This window comes from Saimiri boliviensis, chromosome 3, assembly GCF_048565385.1.
Source record: "Saimiri boliviensis isolate mSaiBol1 chromosome 3, mSaiBol1.pri, whole genome shotgun sequence".
NCBI classification, from domain to species: domain Eukaryota; kingdom Metazoa; phylum Chordata; class Mammalia; order Primates; family Cebidae; genus Saimiri; species Saimiri boliviensis.
Window position 1 is genome coordinate 2,894,659 of NC_133451.1, and position 21,150 is coordinate 2,915,808.

Below are 21,150 nucleotides of genomic sequence, written 5' to 3' on the forward strand. Positions count from 1 at the left end.
ACAAGTAAATCACTGTTGTAAATTTCTTGTATATTCTTCCTGCATTTCTTTATGCAAATACAAGTAAATACGAATATTATTCTTACTCTCCTCCTCCCCCCAAAAAAGGATACCATACATACACTGTTCTTTCTGTCTTTTTTTTTCCCGCTTGATAGTATAGCCTTGCTTTTGTGCGGACTAGACCATCTAAAATTTTGTGTACTCATAATTACTTGGTAGCATAAAGACTTTCAAATCTCCCATCAGCTGACATAATTAATTTTCAATGAGTATACCTTTGGCAAGTCTTCTTAGGCTTCTTTTTGTGATTTTAAATGCTTCCTGCCTAGCTCTATAAAGGAAAACCTGGCACCATCTTCAGAAGTTTCAGAGCTAATGAAGTATCTCATGTTTCAGCCTTTGTGTGTACGGAATAAATGTTTTTCTTGGTACGCTTACCCATTGTGGTTTCTCAGTTTATGAGCCCTTGCTATAATTTTCAAAGCTTCCTCTTTTATCATTTGTCTTCCTTCTTCCAGATAAACCAACCACTAGGAACTTTTAATTGTTGATCATTAAATTCTGTCAAAACTGCCCGTTTGTTTCTTTGTGGTATTTTAATCTCCCTTATTTACAATCCTGCCAGACTTCCCCACCTTCCCCTGCTCTCCAGAAAAATAAAATCCAACTCAAACAATTACTTAGCAAATCACCCTTACAGAGTGAAATTCAAAAAAAAAAGTTTGTTTCAGTAAAAAGATTTTGAAAAATCTCTTGACTTCAACAAAACTATAGTTAAAAAATAAAAATACTTTAGTAGTAATTGAAGGGCAGAAATAGTATAATGAGGGAGCAGAAATAGAGAAAGCAGCTGACATTGCCAGAAGAGAAGTTGAGTTCTGCTTTTTCCCACATATAGTTGTTTAGGACATGTGACTCAATATACACGAATTAGTGTAGTAACTACAGCAGAGTCTCTTGGGTTGTGTTAGTTATTTGCTCAATTGTGAGATAGCATATGTATAAACTTATTTCTCCCAGACTTCTCTCCTGAAATCTTTTTTTTTTTAAGAGATGGAGTTTCACCATGTTGGTCAGGCTGGTCTTGAACTGCTGACCTCAGGTGATCCACCTGCCTTGGCCTCTAAAGTGCTTGGATTACAGGCATGAGCCACCATGCCCGGCCCTCTCCGGATATCTTAACTGCAGTCTGCTTTGTGGAGTTTCTTCTTGAGAGAACTTGTTTAAGAGTATACTGATTGTTACTTGTTCATGGGCCATCTGAAGATTCTGGATGTTATTTTGTTTTTTGACACAGAGTCTTCCTCTGACCCCCAGGCTGGAGTGCCATAGCATAATCTCGGCTCACTGCAACCTCCACCTCCCAGGTTCAAGCGATTCTACTGTCTCAGCCTCCCAAATAGCTGGGACTACAGGCACCCATCACCACGCCCAGCTAATTGTTTTTGTGTTTTTGGTAGGGAAGGGATTTCACCAAGTTGGCCAGGCTGGTCTCAAACCCTTGACCTCAGGTAATCTGCCCTCTTCAGCCTCCCAGAGTGCTGGGGTTATAGGCGTGAGAGCCTCTGTGTCCAGCCTGGAAGTTATTTTAAATAGTTTTTTTTCTTAGGGGTGGGGGATGAAAGCAAATTTTGTTAGAGTTAGTAATGCTGAATGATTTTGTGTTCCTTTATCATTCATTTACCAAATATTTATTGAGGCCTGTTCTGTGCTAAATAGTGGGGAGATGGTACTGAACTAGACAGAAGAGCCCCAGTATGCCTGCTAGCTCTTTCCCTGTTTACATTTTGATTTCTCGTGCTATAATACAGTAGATGAGCCTGGCATTGAGAGTGAGTAGTCTTGGGTTTAGGTTGAGACGGCCATTTATTTATTGTGAGACCTCTGGTACTTAAAACTCCGAGCCAGCACACCTGTAATCCCAATACTTTGGGAAGCTGAGGTGGGTAGCTTGCTTGAGCCCAGGAGTTCAAGACCAGCCTGGACAAATTGGCAAAACCCCATCTCTACAAAAAATACAATAATTATCTGTGCATGGTATAATGCCCCTATAATCCCAGCTACTTGGGAGGCTGAGATGGGAGGATCACTTGAGCTCAGGAAGTGGAGGTTGCAGTGAGCCAAGATCACACCCCGGCACTCCAGCTTGGATGACAGAGCAAGACCCCGTTTGAAAAAGAAAGAAATTTTTAAAAAGCACAAAAATCCAGAGCCCGTCTTTTATCTGCACATGGAGGAATCCTGCAGGGTGGTTGGAATTAGCTAGTATATGTGAGTACATTGTTCTCTGCAGTGGCCTTTATAGTGTCTTAAAAAATTCACGATCACTTTTCTGGATCCCTTGCATTTTCTAGCTCATTTTCTTCAACTGGGTTTGGGAAAAATTAGGTTTGGAGTTTGGGATGGGGAGCTCTTTTTACTTTACAGGTGAGGTAACTTCATGCGTGTTGAAGTATTACAAGAGTGTGAGTGGAACCAACCTCTGATTTTTGGCTCAGTACTGACCCGTGGACTGGAGAGTCCTGTTGTCAGCAAGAACACAGTTTAATGAGAAGCAATTAAGAGCACAATGTCCAAACCACAGTTTTAATTTCAAATTTCAATTTCTTGCTTCTCCACTTACTGCCTACTCAACCTTAAGCAAGTAATTGGAATATCTCTCATTATATGCCCCAGGATTAATTAATGCTGTAGTTAAAAGAAAAACACCAGCTATTCAGGCGTCCCCAAACTTTTTATACAGGGGGCCAGTTCATTGTCCCTCAGACAGCTGGAGGGCCGCCACATACTGTGCTCCTCTCACTGACCACCAATGAAAGAGGTGCCTCTTCCTGAAGTGGGGGGGGGGCCGGATAAATGGCCTCAGGGGGCTGCATGCGGCCCTTGGGCCATAGTTTGGGGACGCCTGAGCTATATGATCTTATAAAAGACTTAATAAAATGTAGATTTAGGCTGGGAAGCCATTAACTAACGATTTGTTATAAAAGAGGGAGGAAGCAAGAGGACCCACTTAGGTAGGCTGGAACACATTGCTGTGGTTCACTTCTACTTTTTGCTTTTGTTTCTAATTGGAGCTGTTCTGAGACATCCTGATTGTCAGAGGGAATGTGGAGTGGAGGAAAGAGGAGGCGCTCTGGAGCCAGGCAGCCTGAGCTCAGATTCCAGCAACCCCATTACTGGCTGCTTAGCTGTGTTGTGTCTTACCTGCAGAAAAAATGAGTTAGTACACACATAGTAAGCAGTGATAACTTTGTACACACATAGTAAGCAGTGATAACTTTAGCTGTGATTATTTCAAAGGGGTCTTTTGAGCAGCTGCTTCTTCAAGAGAACATCCGGAGACACAGGAATAGAAATGATCCGATCACAGTAATTAAAGGCTTTTTGATTGCCCTAAGCTCTGAGGTCAGGGCACTTTCAGTCAGCCTGAAGCTGCGAAGAAGAACCTTCAACATAAGGTGGGTGTCCTCTCTTAGGGTAGTGGAGAACTACATCATTAGGTTAGTAATGTAAGCAGTGAGTTACTTATGTATCATGGTATGGTTTAGCTTACCGTGGTCGTGCTGTTTTATTTGGGCGATAGCGCCAGATGTTGGGCTCCCTTCTGCTGGTAGATAACAGGGGTTTCCTTTTCATTGGCTTGTCTTCCAGTATTGCAGGTTTCCAAGTGTTTGTAGTGAATTTCTGGCCAGGGCATCCATGTCTCTTCTGCTGAAGGTGCTGGCCAGGGTGTGTGCTGACTGCTTCGCTGCTCCCAGGCCTTTGCCTGGATTTAGTCATCAGTGTTGGAGCCCCCAAGTCTGTTTACAATCTTGTTACCCTTTCCAGCGAAGTCTCCACCTTCTGTTTCACTGCGTATTTCTTGACAGTTTTATTTTGGATGCAGACCTCTTGGAGCCCTTTGTCCTGGGAAAGTTAGATGTCCCTTGTAGTAGACACCTTACTTTAAGAACAAACAGAGTGTCAATTGAGCTCCTGCTATGTATGAAACACTCTCCCAGGGCACTTGTACAAAAATGAGTTAGAAATGTATTGCCCCTGTATTTCAGAGGCCCACAGACCAGTGTTGGAGCAAGCATGGATCCAGATAATTTAAACGCCTATAATTTGGTCCTTTCAGTTTAGTTTGAAAGTGGCCGTGGGAGAGGTAGGAATGGTGTCTCTTGACACACACGAGGCCAGTTGCTAGGCTTGGGGTGTGGGGAACCTTCACAGAGCATTTGAGTTGGTTATTGAGAGTGAGTGGGGCCTGAAAGGTTTAGAATAGAGAAAATAATTAGGTCATTAAAGATTTGTGGAACACCTGCTGGGTGCCAGACACTGGGTGTAAGATCAGAGGAAGTTTGACTGCACTCACTTTGCTGTCTCTTCTGTGCTATTCCTTAAGGCTCAGTAGATGTTTTCACCAGGTGACTGCTGCCTTCCCCAAGCCACCTGGCAAACACGTTTTACCTCCGAAATCATCTCTGTGAAGCTTTCCTGACAGCCCGTCTGTATGAATTTCCCAGGGCCTCTGTAACAAACTGCCACAGACCAAACCAGGGGCTTAAACAACAGAAATGTGTCATCTCACAGTTCTGGAGGCCAGAAGTCTAAGATCAGGGTGTGGGCAGGGCTGGTTCCTCCTGAGGCTGTGAGGGAGAATGGGCCCCGTCCTCTAGCTCCTTGTGGTAGTTGGCAGTCCTTGGCATTCCTTGGCTTGAGGAAGCACAACCTCAACCTCTGTCTTTATCTATACTTAGTTATCCCTGTGTGTGTGTCTTTGTCCACATTTTCCATTTTATAAGGATATTAGTCATTTTGGATTAGTCCACCTTGTGGACTCCATCTTAATTAATTACATCTATAGTGACTGTATTTCCAAATAAGGGCATATTCTGAGGAATTGGGGGTTAGGGCTTCAACATGTGAATTTTGGGGAGTGGACACAATTCAAGTCATAACATCCTCTCTCTGTTCTTTCTACCTCCCATGTATGGATACTTTCTCCCTGCTGATACACTGTAAGTAGAGTTCTGTCATGCACTAAGAGCATTTTGTCTGTCAACTCCCACTCTTTGTATTTTTTAATCTCTGGTGCCTTGTGTGTAATGTGGAAAGTGTCTCCAGTGCAAATTTATTATGCATCAGGAGTTAGTAGAAATAAGGGAAGATATTGCAGGGGTCACCTCTCTTTTTGGTTTCCTATTGACAATTCCAAAAGCTCTCTGGAGTTGGGTGCCAGGTGGCCAGGGACACTACCAGGGGATACCACTTTCATTATCTCCTGGCATTTTTTCTATGGAGCAGTAATTCATTATTAGCTGACAATCATTGTGCTTTCTGAGGAATGTTTTAGGAGTATTAGAAATCCGACAAGATCCTTTGGGTCCTCTAGTAAGCATTTATACAGAGGCTTTCTTTAATGGGTCCCTTCTTCCTTGTTTCAACCTTAGGTTTTCGTTTTCCAGCTTTAGGATTTCAAAAGTAAATCATGTGAATGCTAGGAATAGTTACCCATTAGCAAAGATGTCTTTGCCAGAGGGAGATGCCAAGAAATAATTGAATCTGTCCAAAAGTTTCAGAATGACCTCATTATATATTTTAGAGAAGCAAAAATTTGTCTGGTTTCTGACCTGAGGTTTAGTTACACATTAATAAAGATGGATCATCCTGGGGCTGCAGTAATTCTGCTAAGAAAGAATATTCTAGCATACTTTTTGTTATTTCCAGGTCAGTAAATAATGTGCTAGGCAGATTGATGACTTCTGGGACATTAGAAAAGGGATGTTATTTGGACTAAATAGTGCTATCCGGTCAGGATTTTCTTCAGTGCCATTTAGCAAACCAGCTGTACTTTGTCCAGCTAGCCAAAATTTGTATAATGCAACGGGGTACCATCCATTTTTCCTGTCCTTATACCGTTTTCTTGTTCCTTATACCATTGTATAAGGTAGCAGAACTGAAGGGGGAAGATGATGGTTAAAAACACTGAATTGCTTTTATCTCATTTGAGATAATTGGTGTAAGCATCTTGACTTTTTTTTTTTTTTTTTTTTTTTTGAGGTGGAGTTTTGCTCTTTTTGCCCAGGCTGGAGTACAATGGCACTATCTCAGCTCACTACAATTTCCGCCTCCTGGGTTCAAGCAATTCTGGTGCCTCAGACTCCCGAATAGCTGGGATTACAGGCATGTGTCACCACGTCCGGCTAATTTTTGCATTATTAGTAGAGACGGGTGTCTCCATGTTGGTCAGGCTGGTCTCGAACTCCCGACCTCAGGTGATCTCCTCGCCTCAGCCTCCCAAAGTGTTGAGATTATAGGCATGAACCACTGCACCTGGCCTAGCATCTTGACTTTTTATATTTGGAAACATTAAATAAAAATGGAAATAATTTTTTTAAAAAGGGATGTTAGTGTTAAGATAGCTGTTCATCCTGATCTCAGTAGTATCAGCCTGAAAAAGCATGCTGAAATATCTTCATCTGAAGGCAGGCAGAGACCAGCTCATATAAAGTCTGGAGGTACTTTCTTCTGGAAACAAGAAGGGTCACAAAGCATTTCAAACACAAAAAATAGCTCGGTGTCATGACCTAACCTCCCGCTCTAACCTTCATCCAGTGTCAGTGGTCAGTTCATGGCTAGACTTGCATAACCTCATTTCCCCTTCCCGTTCCCCGCATCCAACAGACCCAGTGGTCTGGGGCCTCTCCTGGCCCCTAGGAATTCACAGCCTAGGGAGAGACCCCCACAGAGGCAGACCGTCCCCGCACAGTGACAGTCACTTGCCCATTGGGTACCAGCAGCTAGAGAGGGACCCTGTCATCTCAAGCGCAGTGTTCAGCCCGGGCCCTGCCACAGGACGAGGGGCTCTGCCACTGTTTAGGGCACATACAGGTTTTAGACACATTTCAGATGTCATTTTACCCAGAAACATTTTTGTATCTAATGTAATCATAAGAATACTACACTTAAAATGTAAAACTAATTTCTTAATACCATCAAAATCCAGCTAGTGTTCAGATTGTTTGTTGTCTCAAATGTCACTTTTAGATTTTTATTTTATAGTTTGTTTCAGTCAGGATCATGTGAAGGTCCACATATTAGTTCTCAGATTTTAAGCAGAGTGCGTGACATGATCTGACTTACATTTATTTATTTATTTTTTTGAGATGGCACTATTTTGTCACCCAGGCTGGAGTGCAATCTCTGCTCACTGCAACCTCTGCCTCCTGGGTTCACGCGATTCTGCCTCAGCCTTTGGAGTAGCTGGGATTACAGGTGCACACACCTGGCTGATTTTTTGTAGTGTTAGTAAAGACGGGGTTTCACCATGTTGGCCAGACTGGTCTCAAACTCCTGACCTCGTGATCCACCCGCCTCAGCCTCCCAAAGTGCTGGAATTACAGGTGTGAGCCATTGTGCCTGGCCCTGACTTACATTTTAAAACTCTCTATGGCTGAGTTTTAGGGAATGGACTGCTGTGGGAGTTGTTAAGAAACTGGAATTAGAGAAACGAATTAGGATGCTGTTGAGTATCCAGGAGGTGAGTGATGATAACCTGGATTTGAATGACAGGTGGGGAATGGGAAATGTGGAGGAAGCAGATATCACATGGGCAGGCCATGCTTGTTTGTTGAAGTTCATCCAGACTTTTTTTCTGTTGTGTGTGTTTATTTGAAAATATTGTTTCCAAAGATTTCATTAATTTAGCTGTCAACATATTGTTGATGGTGAAATCTTAAAATTTATTGCATAAGTAAAATTATAGCAATATTATAGAATATTGAGATAGAGAAACGTTCATCCATACTTTAATCAACTTACTCAAATTTATTCCAGCTTATTTGCCATTATATCATCTTGCCAGTGTATAATTATAATATAGCATTACATAATAGAATAAGATATGTAGTTTTCTACTCAATACGTTTTATGCTCTTTATCTATATTATGCTAAAAAGTCCCCATAGTCACATGATACTGTATTGAGCAGATTTTAATGTTTATGTCACATTTATTTATTTGGGACAGGGTCTTGCTCTGTCCCCCAGGCTAGAGTGTAGTGGTGCCATCATGTCTCTCTGCATCTTTGACCTGTCAGCTCAAGTGATCCTCCCATCTCAGCCTCCTGAGTAGATGGGACTACAGGTGCACGCCATCTCTCCTGGCTCTTTTGACTTTTTTGTTGAGATGCAATCTTTACTATGTAAGCTAGACAGCTTTGAACTCCTGGGCTCAAGTGATCCTCCTACCTTGGCCTTTGAAAGTGCTGGGATTACATGCATGCGCCACCACACCTGGCCTGTTCCTACTTTTAAAATTATTTTATTTTAAATGAGTTTAAATTTATTTTAAGATACTCTAAAAAAAGTTCCAGAAGTTATTTTGCATGTTTCTCTCTTTTTTTTTAACTTTTTGATTCAATAATAATTTTTGATTAAATAATTTTTTTCTTTGTTTTGAGATGGAGTCTCACTCTGTTGCCCAGGCTGGAATGCAGTGGCACGACTCAGCTCACTGCAACTCACTGCAACCTTTGCCTCTCTGGTTCAAGTGATTCTTGTGCGTCAGCCTCCCGAGTAGCTGGGATTACAGGCATGCACCCCTACACCCAGCTGATTTTTGTATTTTTAGTGCAGATGGGGTTTCACCACATTGCCTAGGCTGGTCTCAAACTCCTGAGCTCAGGCATCCACTTGCCTTGGGCTGCCAAAGTGCTAGGATTACAGACATGTGCCACCATGTCCGGCAAATAATAACTTCTTAATTGACAAAAAGGAAGTACAGGTTTGTACTTAAAAGTAGAATTATGCTTAATCTTGATTATTGGGCTCAGAATGTGTATACTTTGATCTTGATTGAAGTTTATAGACTTCCTTATTGAAGGAACAGAGCAGTCTTTATCTTATCCCACTCACATAGCAATGTGTAATTAGAGGAAAGCAAAACCTGCCTTACCTTAAATATGTTGGTTTTATAAAGATTCTTTCAGTATCTTCTGGGAACCAGGAAATAGCTATTGTTACCTCTAAAATATACCCTCATATCCTTATTTACTGATGAAAATGGCTTGACTAATCTCTCCCCTTCTCTCCCCCTCCTCTCCCCTTCTCTCCCCCTCCTCTCCCCTTCTCCTCCTACCCCCTCTCCCCCTCTCCTCCTCCCTCTCTCCCTCCTTTCCTCCCTCCTTTCCTCCCTACCTCCTTCCCTCTCCCTCTCTTCTCTTTCCTTCTCTCCCCCTCTCTCTCCCTCTCCCCCTTTCTTCGCTCCCCTTCTTTCCCTCTCGCTCTCCCTCTCCCCTTTTCTCAAGAGGCCCTCTCTCTCTCCATCCTTCCCCCTCCTGCTCTCCTCCTCCCCTTCCTCTCCCCCTCCCCCCTCCCTTTCCCTCTCCCCCATCCCTCTCCCCCCGTCCCTCTCCCGCCATCCCTCCCCACCTCTCCCACTGTCTCCTTGCCTTCTTTTCTCTTCCCCTCCCTCCTTCCTTCCCCAGTCAAAAAAAAAAAAAAAAAAAAAGAAAAGAAAAAAAATGGCTTATAATTGGGACTCAATGATTTTCTTTGGTCTTTTATTTTTTTTTGAAACGCTGAAGGAGAACATTTTTATTATTGGCTTGGAATGTTCAGCTTCAATTATATCTAATGAGGAAATATTGTCAGATAACTACTATTATTGTGTTCTTTGGTCATTCTTTGGAACAAACCAGGTTTACAATAAATAAGTTGAGTAACCAGATGAAATTAAACAATTTATGTAAAGGATATAAATAGAGAAGAGTAAGTTTCAAAGATTCTACTTAGACTGGGCTCATGCCTGTAATCCCAGCACTGCGGAAGTCTGAGGCAGGAAGATCAGGAGTTTGAGACCAGCCTGGGTAATGTATTGAGACCTCATCTCTACCAAAGAACTAAAAAAAAAAAAAAATAGCTGGGTATGGTGACGTGGGCCTGTATTCTCTCAGCTATTCTGATGGCTGAGGCAGTAGTATCGCTTGAGTCAGAAGTTCCAGGTTGTAGTGAGCTATGATTGCAGCACTGCATTCCAGCCCAGGTAGCAGAATGAAGCTCTGTCTCAAAAAAAAAAGAGAAAATATATTCCACCTAGGTAATTAGTTTGTTTATTCTACGTTAATATTTAGTCCCCAAGTGTTTTCATGTTTTGCCTTTAAGTTTTTGAAATAGTGGTTGGGCGGAGTGGCTCACACCTGTAATCCTAGTACTTTGGAAGTCCTTGGTGGGTGGATCACTTGAGGTCAGGAGTTTGAGACCAGCCTGGCCAACATGGTGGAACCTGTCTCTACTAAAAATATAAAAACTAGCTGGGCATGGTGGCGTGGCCTGTAATCCCAGCTACTCAGGAGGCTGAGGCAGGAGAATTGCTTGAACCCGGGAGGCGGAGCTGACTTATGTGTGAGTGGCTTCTCTTCCGTTGATCTATTTGGGGGATCCTTTGCAAAACCACTGCTGGTACCTTATGGAGAAAAAAAATCAGAAATCGAATTTCTTTTGGAATAAATTATGCTGTTCTTAGCAGATCTTGTCTGGATCCAAATTAAGTCCTCTGACACATCCAAAAAGAACTAAATATTAAACGTTTGACCACATGACTCACATCTTTAAAGAGTCATGTGGTCAAACGTTTAATATTTAGTTCTTTTTGGATGTATCAGAGGACTTAATTGCTTTGTTACATTGTTCTCTTGTTCTCTTCTTTGGAGGAGTGACTAAGACAAAACACACCATTGGTTGGTGGGATGGTGGGAGGTGGCAGATCAGCCATGTGCCTCTGAGGCCACAAAGAAGCCTCACAGGTCATGGTTTCCACTGTAAGTGGTCATTGCATTCTCCTATTGAAGACTGTGTTTACCAGGCTCATGTGCTTATCATGAAACACTGTTAAACATTGATTTGAAAACAATAATTTCTTTTATTTTGATTCTGTAGGAACTTAGAAAGATTGTACAATGAATGGTGATTCTCGTGCTGCGGTGGTGACCTCACCACCCCCGACCACAGCCCCTCACAAGGAGAGGTACTTTGACCGAGTGGATGAGAACAACCCAGAATACTTGAGGGAAAGGAACATGGCACCAGACCTTCGCCAGGACTTCAACATGATGGAGCAAAAGAAGAGAGTGTCCATGATTCTACAAAGCCCCGTAAGAAGGGAAATCTTTTCTCTGACCAAATGTTGTCTTTCCTTTTCTGATACTTCAGGTCTTATGCCCTGTTGTATGAGTGGCGTAGTTCACTGATCTTATCACAGGAAGTCATGTATGAGTATATGTATATGGTTGTTGAAAGAATTCAGTTTAGTTCATGTTATCAGACATCATAAATGAAAAATCTTCAGTGTCGGCCGGGCGCGGTGGCTCACGCCTGTAATCCCAGCACTTTGGGAGGCCGAGGCGGGTGGATCACGAGGTCAAGAGATCGAGACCATCCTGGTCAACATAGTGAAACCCCGTCTCTACTAAAAATACAAAAAAAAAAAGAGGAAAAAAAAGAAAAATCTTCAGTGTCATAAAGGATAGGAAGTGTTAATTTCTCCTTTTTACTCTTGTGACTTTTCCAGAGGGTCTGTATATATTGGGACAATTTTTAAATTACAATTTAAAAAATACCTACCTTAGACTGGATATGGCTACTCACTCCTGTAATCCCAGCACTTTGGGAGGCAAAGGCGGTGGATCACTTGAGGTCAGGAGATCGAGACTAGCCTGGCCATCATGGTGAAACGCTGACTCCATTAAAAATACAAAAATCAGCCTGCCGTGGTGGCACATGCCTGTAATCCCAGCTACTTGGAAGGCTGAGGCAGGAGAATTGCTTGAATCTAGGAGGTAGAGGTTGCGGTGAGCCAAGATCGTGCCACTGCACTCCAGCCTGGGCAACAGAGCAAAACTCTATCTTAAAAACAAACAAACAAAAAACTAGCTCAGTCTTGAGCATATAGTAGGCCTTAAGAGTACCTGATTATTGGGCTGGGCACAGTGGCTCATGCCTGTAATCCCAGCACCTTAGGAGGCCAAGGCGGGTGGATCACAAGGTCAGGAGGTCGAAACCATCCTGGCTAACATGGTGAAACCCTGTCTCTACTAAAAACACAAAAAATTAGCTGTTATTATTGAGTTACAAGTTACATAAAGTACACAAATCTTAAATATATAGCTTGGCGAATTTTGACATAATTGTCACTTATGTAACTACCCAGATCAAGTCTCAGACTTTACATTCTAGTTGAAGGAAATAAACAGTAAATAACAAGCAGAAGAGCAATGCAGAAAGCAGTAGGATGATTATATTCAGTGTGACTGGTCAAAAGGCCACTCTCTGGAGGTATGGTTTAATCTGAACTCAGTGACAGGAAGGAGCCAGTCTTTCAAGAATCAAGAGGGGGCCAGGTTTGGGTGCTTGCCTGGGCATGGTGGCTCATGCCTGTAATCCCAGCACTTTTGGAGGCCAAGGGGTGGATCACTTGAGCCCAGGAGTTTGAGACCAGCCTGATGAAACTCCATCTCTACAAAAAATATAAAAATTAGCCAGACGTGGTGGTGTGTGCCTGCGGTACCAGCCACTCAGGAGGCTGAGGTGGAAGGATCACTCAATCCCAGGAGGTTGAGGCTTCACTGAGTTGTGGTCATGCCAGTGCACTCCAGCCTGGGTGACAGAGTGAGACCCTGTCTCAAAAAAAGTGTTCCTGGCTGAGGGACTGGCTAACTTGAAATTCCTAGGATAGGGATAGGCTTGATGAGCCTGCAGAGGCAGAAGGCAGCCAATGTGGTTCAACCAGGGAGTGGCAGAGTGAGGTGCAGTGAGGTTGGAGAGAGAGGAGGGAGCAGATCCTGGAAGGCTGTGTATGCTGAGATTGAGAGGTTTCATTGCATTCTGTGTGTAGCAGAGTCATTGGAGGGCTGCAGACAGGGAAAGGACAAATAGAATTAAAAAAAAAATTATTCTGGGTTTGGTTTAGAGAGAAAATTGGCTGGGGCAAGAGAGAAAGCTGTCTTCCAAATGACAGATCGTGGCAGCTTGGGCCAAGGTGGTGTAGTAGAGGTAGGGAGAGGTAGATTTGTATGGCTTTCATTTTGAAGGTAGTGTGAATAGGACTGGTTGATGGATGGGAAAGGGAAAAAAAGAATCAGGATAACACCTAGATTTTTGGCTTGAGCAGTTTTCTTACATAAAAACAACAAGAAGCCAAGTAAAAATGACTTGGGGTAGTTAAGAAACTGGTAGCACCTAGTGTGTGCCAGGAGTGTTTGTAGGCACTGGGGATGCAGAGAGAAGAGAGTAAAGTTCCTGCCCACAGGTTGTTTAGAACATAGTAAGCGTCAAGTCTGGCCATGGTGGCTCATATCTGCAGTCCTAGTGCTTTGGGAGGCTGAGGTAGGAGGATCCCTTGAGCCCAGGAGTTTGAGGCTGCAGTGAGCTATGATTGTACCACTGCACTCCAGCCTGGGGCTTGAGGTTTTGCCAGATGGTTTGGTATAGTTGGAGGTGTTAGCAAGAAAATGATTACAATGTAATCATTATAGTGGATCTAAGCCAGTGAGGGAGATCAGAACAGGGGAGGTAAGCCAAGGTGAGAAGGTGTTAGGGTGATGAATGGATGAAAGAAAGGGTGAGCTGGACTCTAGGAGGGGGTGGTTGGAGGGCACATACTTGGCTTTGGGATTGAAGAGGGGCATGGTTACTAGGAATGAGCAGGTGTAGGGCATGACCATGGAAGTGGGAGACTGAGGTGGGTTGGATGATAGGATCTTTGGAGGAGAGGAGCCCTGAAATCTGAGAGGTATGAAGGTATGGTATACCAAGCTGAGGGTATATGGATGTTGAACCAGCAGGAGTTATGATCAAAGTAGCACACACAAGGTCCTTAGGCTAGTGACAGCTGGCTAGAGCCAGATGTTAAGATCCAGATGGTGGCTAAGCTTAGTTCTGTGCCACGTATCCTTTCTGCATGTACAGGTCTTCTGACATGCTGTAAGGGGCTCCTGTACTGTGGTTTTCTTCTTTTTGTGTCTTGCTTACCAAGCTTTTAAGTTTCTGGAAGGCAAGGACCATATTATTTACTGTATGTATATCCTTAGTGCCTAAAACAGCACCTGGTACTTAGTAGTGTGTGTCAAATTGAGCTTTCCCTAGATCTGTATGTGGATTTTAAAACCATTGAAATAGATCGTTTGAATTTTCAGCCTGAGGGCTCCTGAAGGCAAGGAGCCTGTTTAATTTAGCTTTTGCTTCCCCTGTAGCCAGCACTGTCTATGATGTTTAGGCAACACCATCTGTATCTCTTACTCTCTCTTACTTTTTTTCTTTTGAGATGGAGTCTCACTGTCACCTAGGCTGGAGTGCAGTGGTGTGATTTTGGCTCATGGCAGCCTCCACCTCCTGAGTTCAAACAATTCTCCTGCCTCAGCCTCCCAAGTAGCTAGGATTACAGGCATGTGCTTCCATGCCTGTCTAATTTTTGTGTTTTTAGTAGACACAAAGTTTCACCATGTTGGCCAGGCTGGTCTCGAACTCCTGACCTCAAATGATCTGCCTGCCTTGGCCTCCCAAAGTGCTGGAATTACAGGCGGGAGCCACCATACCCAGCCTGTCTTCATTTGCGCATATCTCCCTTTCTCTCTCTCTCATTGCATTGTGCATTGATAACAAAGATAGCTAAATATCATCATGTTTTGTTCTTTTTATTTCTTTATTTCTTGCTTGCAGTGAGAGTACCTCTCAGCATTTCCCTTCCTTATGGTCTCATGGATGACTACAAAATATGATCTGTGACATTATTTATCATGGTTTGGTAAATAGAGGGTCCTCAGAGTGTTCTTGACATTCTTTTCTACCCTTAATTAGCCACAATACATGTATTTGTTGTGTGCTTTCCCCAGTAGGTAAACTTAGACTGTCCCTTGGCAGTTTCCTGCAATATATTTTCAGCTCAAGCAGTGACAAACTAGAAGTAAATTTGATGTGGATTAGCATCCAGTGAATTTACATTTTCATATTAGATGTCATGTACAATTGTTTGACAAGATATTTATTTCTTCATAGGGTATGTGAAAAAATTATTTTAGTGCAGTTTGGGGAAATTATAAATTATATCTATTTTTTTTTTGTTGTTTTTTTTTTTTTGAGACAGAGTTTCGCTCTTTTTACCCAGGCTGGAGTGCAATGGCGCAATCTCGGCTCACCGCAACCTCCGCCTCCTGGGTTCAGGCAATTCTCCTGCCTCAGCCTCCTGAGTAGCTGGGATTACAGGCACGTGCCACCATGCCCAGCTAATTTTTTATATTTTTAGTAGAGACGGGGTTTCACTATGTTGACCGGGATGGTCTTGATCTCTTGACCTCATGATCCACCCGTCTCGGCCTCCCAAAGTGCTAGGATTACAGGCTTGAGCCACCGCGCCCAGCTATATCTATCGTTAATAGATTTCTATTAAAATCACCATCAATTCAATTGGACTTTTTTGGCCTAATTTAGGATTATTTGATAAAGGATGGATGTTGGTTTTTTCCACACTTAAAAGTAATTTGAAAAGTATTTTGAAAAAAGTACTGCAAATAATAAAATAGAATATGAAAATTACTAATAATTCTATTACTAAAAGGATTACAGTGAACATTTTGATGTATTTACCATTTTCTTTGAGATGAAGTCTTGCTCTGTCACCCAGGCTGGAATGCAGTGGCACAGTCTCGGCTCACTGCAACCTCTGCCTTCTGGGTTCAAGCAATTCCCCTGTCTCAGCCTCCCAAGTAGCTAGGATTACAGGCACCTACTACTACGCCTGGCTAATTTTTTGTATTTTTAGTAGATACGGGATTTCACCATGTTGGCCAGGCTGGTTTCAAACTCCTGACCTCAGGTGATCTACCTACCTCGGCCTCCCAAAGTGCTGGAATTACAGGTGTGAGCCACCTCACCCGGCCAATGGATTTACTTTCAATCTTTTTCTATGTTTAGGTGTGTATTTGCTCTAATAAGAACTGGTTATATTGCTTGGTAACGTTGTTACTCAAGAGCAATTTTATGCCATTTAATTTTTTTTTTAGCTTTTCATGTTGAATGCATGCATAGAATTCCCAATGTATTCAATCAGCCTCCTGTTGATTGAAATGTAGGATGTTTTTCCCTTTTATCAATAGTGGTAGAAAATGAATGTCTTTGAGCACTTTCTTGATGTTTCTGTAAAATAGATTCCTAGGAATAGAATTCCTGTTCAGAGTTTTAAGCTTTTATTGTATTACATTACTTTCTAGAAAAGAATGTGCCAGTTTATACTCCCAGCAGTAATGTGTGAGAATATCTGCTTGCCTTTCCAGCACTGGATGAAAACAAAAAATTGGTCTATGTGATTGCTACCCCAGACCCCCTGCACAAGGAACAGGAAATAAATAGTATCTCACCGTTTTAATATTTTTTTATTAGGCTTTCTGTGAAGAATTGGAATCAATGATACAGGAGCAATTTAAGAAGGGGAAGAACCCCACAGGCCTTTTGGCATTACAGCAGATTGCAGATTTTATGACCACGAATGTACCAAATGTCTACCCAGCAGCTCCACAAGGAGGGATGGCTGCCTTAAACATGAGTGAGTAGTTCCTGATTTTTAATATATGTTCTGTAGTTTTCAGGTAAAATTTCCTGAAGATTGCTCATATGAAATAAAAGGGCATATAATGGTGTAACATACAGAGTTGAGTATTTGGAAAATTAATGTGTTTTCATTAGTTGTAGTAAAAGACAGGCTGTATTCTTGAAATCGTCTTGAATGTTGGGGACTCTTCTTAGCCAGTGAGACTTATTTCTGAGGCAGATGACCAACCTCATCCATCTGTGTGGATTAAAATAAGCTAATCAGTAATAATAGTGCTTGTGGAGTAGCCATCAGTTTTGCCTGGCCAGCATTTCTTCCCTACCATTCCTCACTGCTGCTTCCCAACTAGTGAGAGAAATTCCAAAAGAAAAACCAGAGGAAAAATGTTGGATTGGTGAACGTGAGCAAAGAATGGTCAGCTGGTCAAGAATTGAGCTTTGCCATGACAGTTGAGTTTGTAAATGTTAACATGATGAGGTGGAGCTCAGGATGACTTAGGCATCAACTTATCTGACCCATGTTGTATCTTGGATCAGTCTTTGATGGGTGTGGTTGGATAGTCAAATCTGATTGCCCAAAATAAGATACTAGTTTTTGTTACATCTGCTGACATTTGCTATTTACCTGTCTGCTCTGTGAGATTCTTACAAGTTGAATAGCATTCACCTGATCTGATATGTATTATAATTAATGTCTATAGAATATTAAGAATCATGTTTAATCCATAGCTCAAACCTCCACCCTGAAATCACATGGCCACCACCAGTAAAAGTTTTCATATGTATTGTTGAGATTCTCTTGGGGTGGCTGGCAAAATATTAGGGAAAGTTATAAATTAGTCTCAAACCTTTTAGAATGCCAAAAGGTTTTGTTGGGACAGGCTGAAGGCAGCGGGTCCATTACATTAGGGAAAAGGAACAATAAGAAGCTTTCCCAGTTAAGTCTGTTTACCCCACATCCCTTTGTCTTTACTCTGTTTACTCATGTAAACTTTGTACTGAATGGTCCTCTCGGGGAAATCAAAGGAGAATTACCTGTTAACAGTGTTTACTCTGGGCCCTAAAACCTAAAGCTTTTGTCATTTGCAAAACCACTCTTTTAACCATGTTAATTATCCACAAGCATATTAACTTAAAACCTCTGTTATGAAAACTGTACTGAATAAATGTGAGAATGGAACAGGGGGTCTTGATCGATTGCCTGCAGTCACCCTCTAAAAGCAGCCAACCACCATCCGTAGCCCACCTGAATCACTGAAATAGGGGTGAGAGTGCATTTATATTTCCGTAGTTAAGTCAGGGTCTGCAGAACAAACCTCTGCAGGTGGTACTTGACGTCTCAGGTGTACCATCGCTCCTGGTTAAACCCCCATTCCTGGGAGTCACTCTTTAACTAAAAAAAAAGTTGCTAATTGTACTCATAACTGTCTTATGTTATTTGTTAATCCTAAAATGCAAAGCCAGAATAAAAGCAAAAACCACCTTGCCTAACAAAACCCATGGCCAAATGCATCAGTGGCTGGCAAACAACAAAGGCTAATGTTGTTAAAAGTGGATTCTTTTTTTTTTTTTTTTTTTTTTTTTTTTTTGCGACAGCGTCTCATTCTGTCTCCCAGGCTGGAGTGTAGTGGCTTGATCTTGGCTCCCTGCAAACCTCCACCTCTCAGGTTCAAGCTATTCTCATGCCTTAGCATCTTGAGTAGCTGATATTACAGGCACACACCACCACACTTGGCTAATTTTTGTGTTTTTAATAGAGATGGGTTTCACCATGTTGGCCAGGCTGATCTCAAACTCCTGACTTCAAGTGATCCACTCGCCTCAGCTGGGATTACAGACATGAGCCACCACACCTGGCCCATTTCTTCTGTATTAGCAAGAATATTCTGTAAGGAGAAACTTCCCTTCAGTTCTTTTGGTTACCTGGTGGTACAGTTTTTGTAGGAAAGGCAGGATCCCTTTCCGAAATAATAAGTTGGTTTCCAGTCATCCTTTAGTGATGAACAATTAGTTTTTTTAGTTTCATTTGAATTTATGATTAAACATGGTGTGTTTCACATCATTGCAGTTATTATCCGGATTTGTTGAGAACTTTCCTTCTGAATGTTGAATTTTGTGAAGTGCTTCTTACCCGTTTGTTAAAATAATCACCTAGTTTTTCTTCTTTAGTTTGATATGGTGAATTATGTTTATTGGATTTTGTTTTATTTTGTATATTTATTTATTTAGAGATAAGGTCTTGCTCTTTCACCCATGCTGGAGTACAGTAGCATAGTCACAGCTCACTACAACCTTGAAGTCCTGGGCTTAAGGGATCCTCCACACCTGGCTAATCTCCTCTCCCCTCCCCTCCCCTCCCCTCCCCTTCCCTTCCCTCCCCTCCCCATCTTTCTTTCCCTTTCCCTTTCTCTCGCTCGCTCGCTCGCTCGCTCTCTCTCTCTCTCTCACTCTCTTTTTGGTAGCTTTTGTCTTTCAAAAAATTTGTGTCTTTCATCTAAGGTAAATAATTTGCTGGCATAGTTGTTTGTATAATCCCTTTATTTTTTTAAAATGTCCATTAATTTTTTAATTAATTAAAAATTAAATTAATTTTTTAATGTCTATTTTTTAAATTTTTTTTTTTTTTTTTGAGACAGAGTCTCACTCTGTCATCTGAGCTGGAGTGCAGTGGTGTGATCTCGGCTCACTGCAACCTCTGCTTCCAGGTTCAAGCAATTCTCCTGTCTCCGCCTCCCAAGTAGCTGAGATTACAGGTGTCCACCACCACGTCCGGCTGATTTTTTGTATTTTTAATACAGACAAGGTTTTACCATGTTGGCCAGGCTGGTTTCCAACTCCTGCCCTCAAGTGATCCACCCACCTCAGCCTCCCAGAGTGTTAGATGAAGCACTGTGCCCAACTTATTTCTATCTCCTTTCTTTCGTTAAGTCTGGCTAGAGGTTTATCTTATTTTGTTATTTGTACAATTTTTAATCTCACAGATTCAACTTGGTTTAATCAAAAAGCCTTAAAAAAAAACTTTTCTTCTCTAATATATGTTTAATGCTGTAAATTTCTTTCTAAGCATGCTTTACTGCACCCCACAAATTTTGCTGTCTTTTTGTTAATGATTTCTAACTTAGTGTTGGAGAATAGTCTTTATGAAATTGTCTTTGAAGATGTCAAGACTTCATGGCCTAACACGGAAGATAATATTTCAGAACCATTAGTATTTCGTTTACATTTGATAAGAAATATTAATGTTCGAGGCTTTTTGCTAAGTCCCACTTTGTTGCCGGGGCTATTCACAGCTGCAGTCGTGAGCACAACAGCCTCAAACTCATGGTGTCACGTGATCCTCCTGCCTTAACCTTCTGAGTACCTAGGAATACAGGCATATGCCACTGCACCTGGCTGAGGTTTGTTTTTCTTTATTTCAGGTCTTGGTATGGTGACTCCTGTGAACGATCTTAGAGGATCTGATTCGATTGCATATGACAAAGGAGAGAAGTTATTGCGGTGTAAATTAGCAGCGTTATATAGACTAGCAGATCTCTTCGGGTGGTCTCAGCTTATCTACAATCATATCACAGTGAGTGTTAAATGGGGTAGTAACTGAATGATAAATGAAATATTTTGTGTCTGGCACCACCTCCTTCCATTTAGGAGAGAGGGAAGCAGGCTGAGCTTCAGTAAGTCGTGGAATACCTCTTCTGATTCCTGACTACAGAGTCTAATAACCTGATAACCAGCCAGTTTGGGTTAAAAGTTGTAAGAAGAGCAGCTCTTGAAAATTTCTTTCTTGCATGCTAACCTAATAAGACAACTGAGTGTTTACCAGATTATAGACAGTTTCTAAAATTATTTTTATGTTTAAAAACATAAGAATGATGATGTTTTCTTTCTTAGTCTGACCAAAGCCTTCTATCTCTCAAACTTATTTCTTCAGCTACTCCGGTTTTAACCATTTTCAACATTGTTAGAATCTCTGTTTTTCTTCATTCTGGGTATCTGCTTTCTCTGGACCAAGTGCTGTTCTAACTCTGGGGTTGTATCAGTGGACAACACAAGTCCTTCCCTGTGGGCAGTCACTTCTTCATCCCAATCCATTAGCCTGTTCTTCACTCTCTATTTTGTCCAGCTTGTGTTTCATGCTCCCTCATTTCAGTAATACTCTGCCAGTCCTGTACTACCACTCCCAGCTTCTGAGCAGCCACATCTTGCTACGGAAACCCTCCCACCAGAGCCCATTGCCTTTCTCCATAGATTCACAACCCAGATCTCAAGTGGACCCGTGACTCAGCCTGGCAACCATAACTCATATCTATCACAGCCTTACTAATATTTAAGTCTTCACTACTATCTTTGAGACTCCTGACCTCCTTCTCCCAGCAAATGACCTTATCATGCCACAGAAAAAATGGGTACCCTTCCTGACATTTGTTGCCATTCTGTACTGTTGACCATCTGTTATAATGCCCTGCCTTCTGCCTGTGGCCAAAGTTTGCTCCCCTGGCTTGAATTCCACCCTTCCTGCCTTCTTAGATTCCCAGTGCATTGGCAGGGTTCTTTTGTTCCTTCACTC

At 42.0% G+C, this 21,150-nt stretch overlaps 1 protein-coding gene across 8 annotated transcripts in view; it reads left to right on the forward strand.

Moving 5' to 3' along the window:
* ADD1 (adducin 1) overlaps positions 1-21,150 on the forward strand; it is a 78,887-nt gene that overhangs the window by 21,071 nt on the left and 36,666 nt on the right. For all 8 annotated transcript variants that reach the window (XM_039468328.2, XM_039468324.2, XM_039468330.2 and 5 more), the window contains exons 2-4: positions 10,926-11,140; positions 16,419-16,581; positions 20,006-20,157. In XM_039468328.2, the coding sequence (XP_039324262.1) occupies positions 10,946-11,140; positions 16,419-16,581; positions 20,006-20,157 (510 nt within the window). In that variant the 5' untranslated portion in view covers positions 10,926-10,945. The remainder of the gene's footprint in view (positions 1-10,925; positions 11,141-16,418; positions 16,582-20,005; positions 20,158-21,150) is intronic.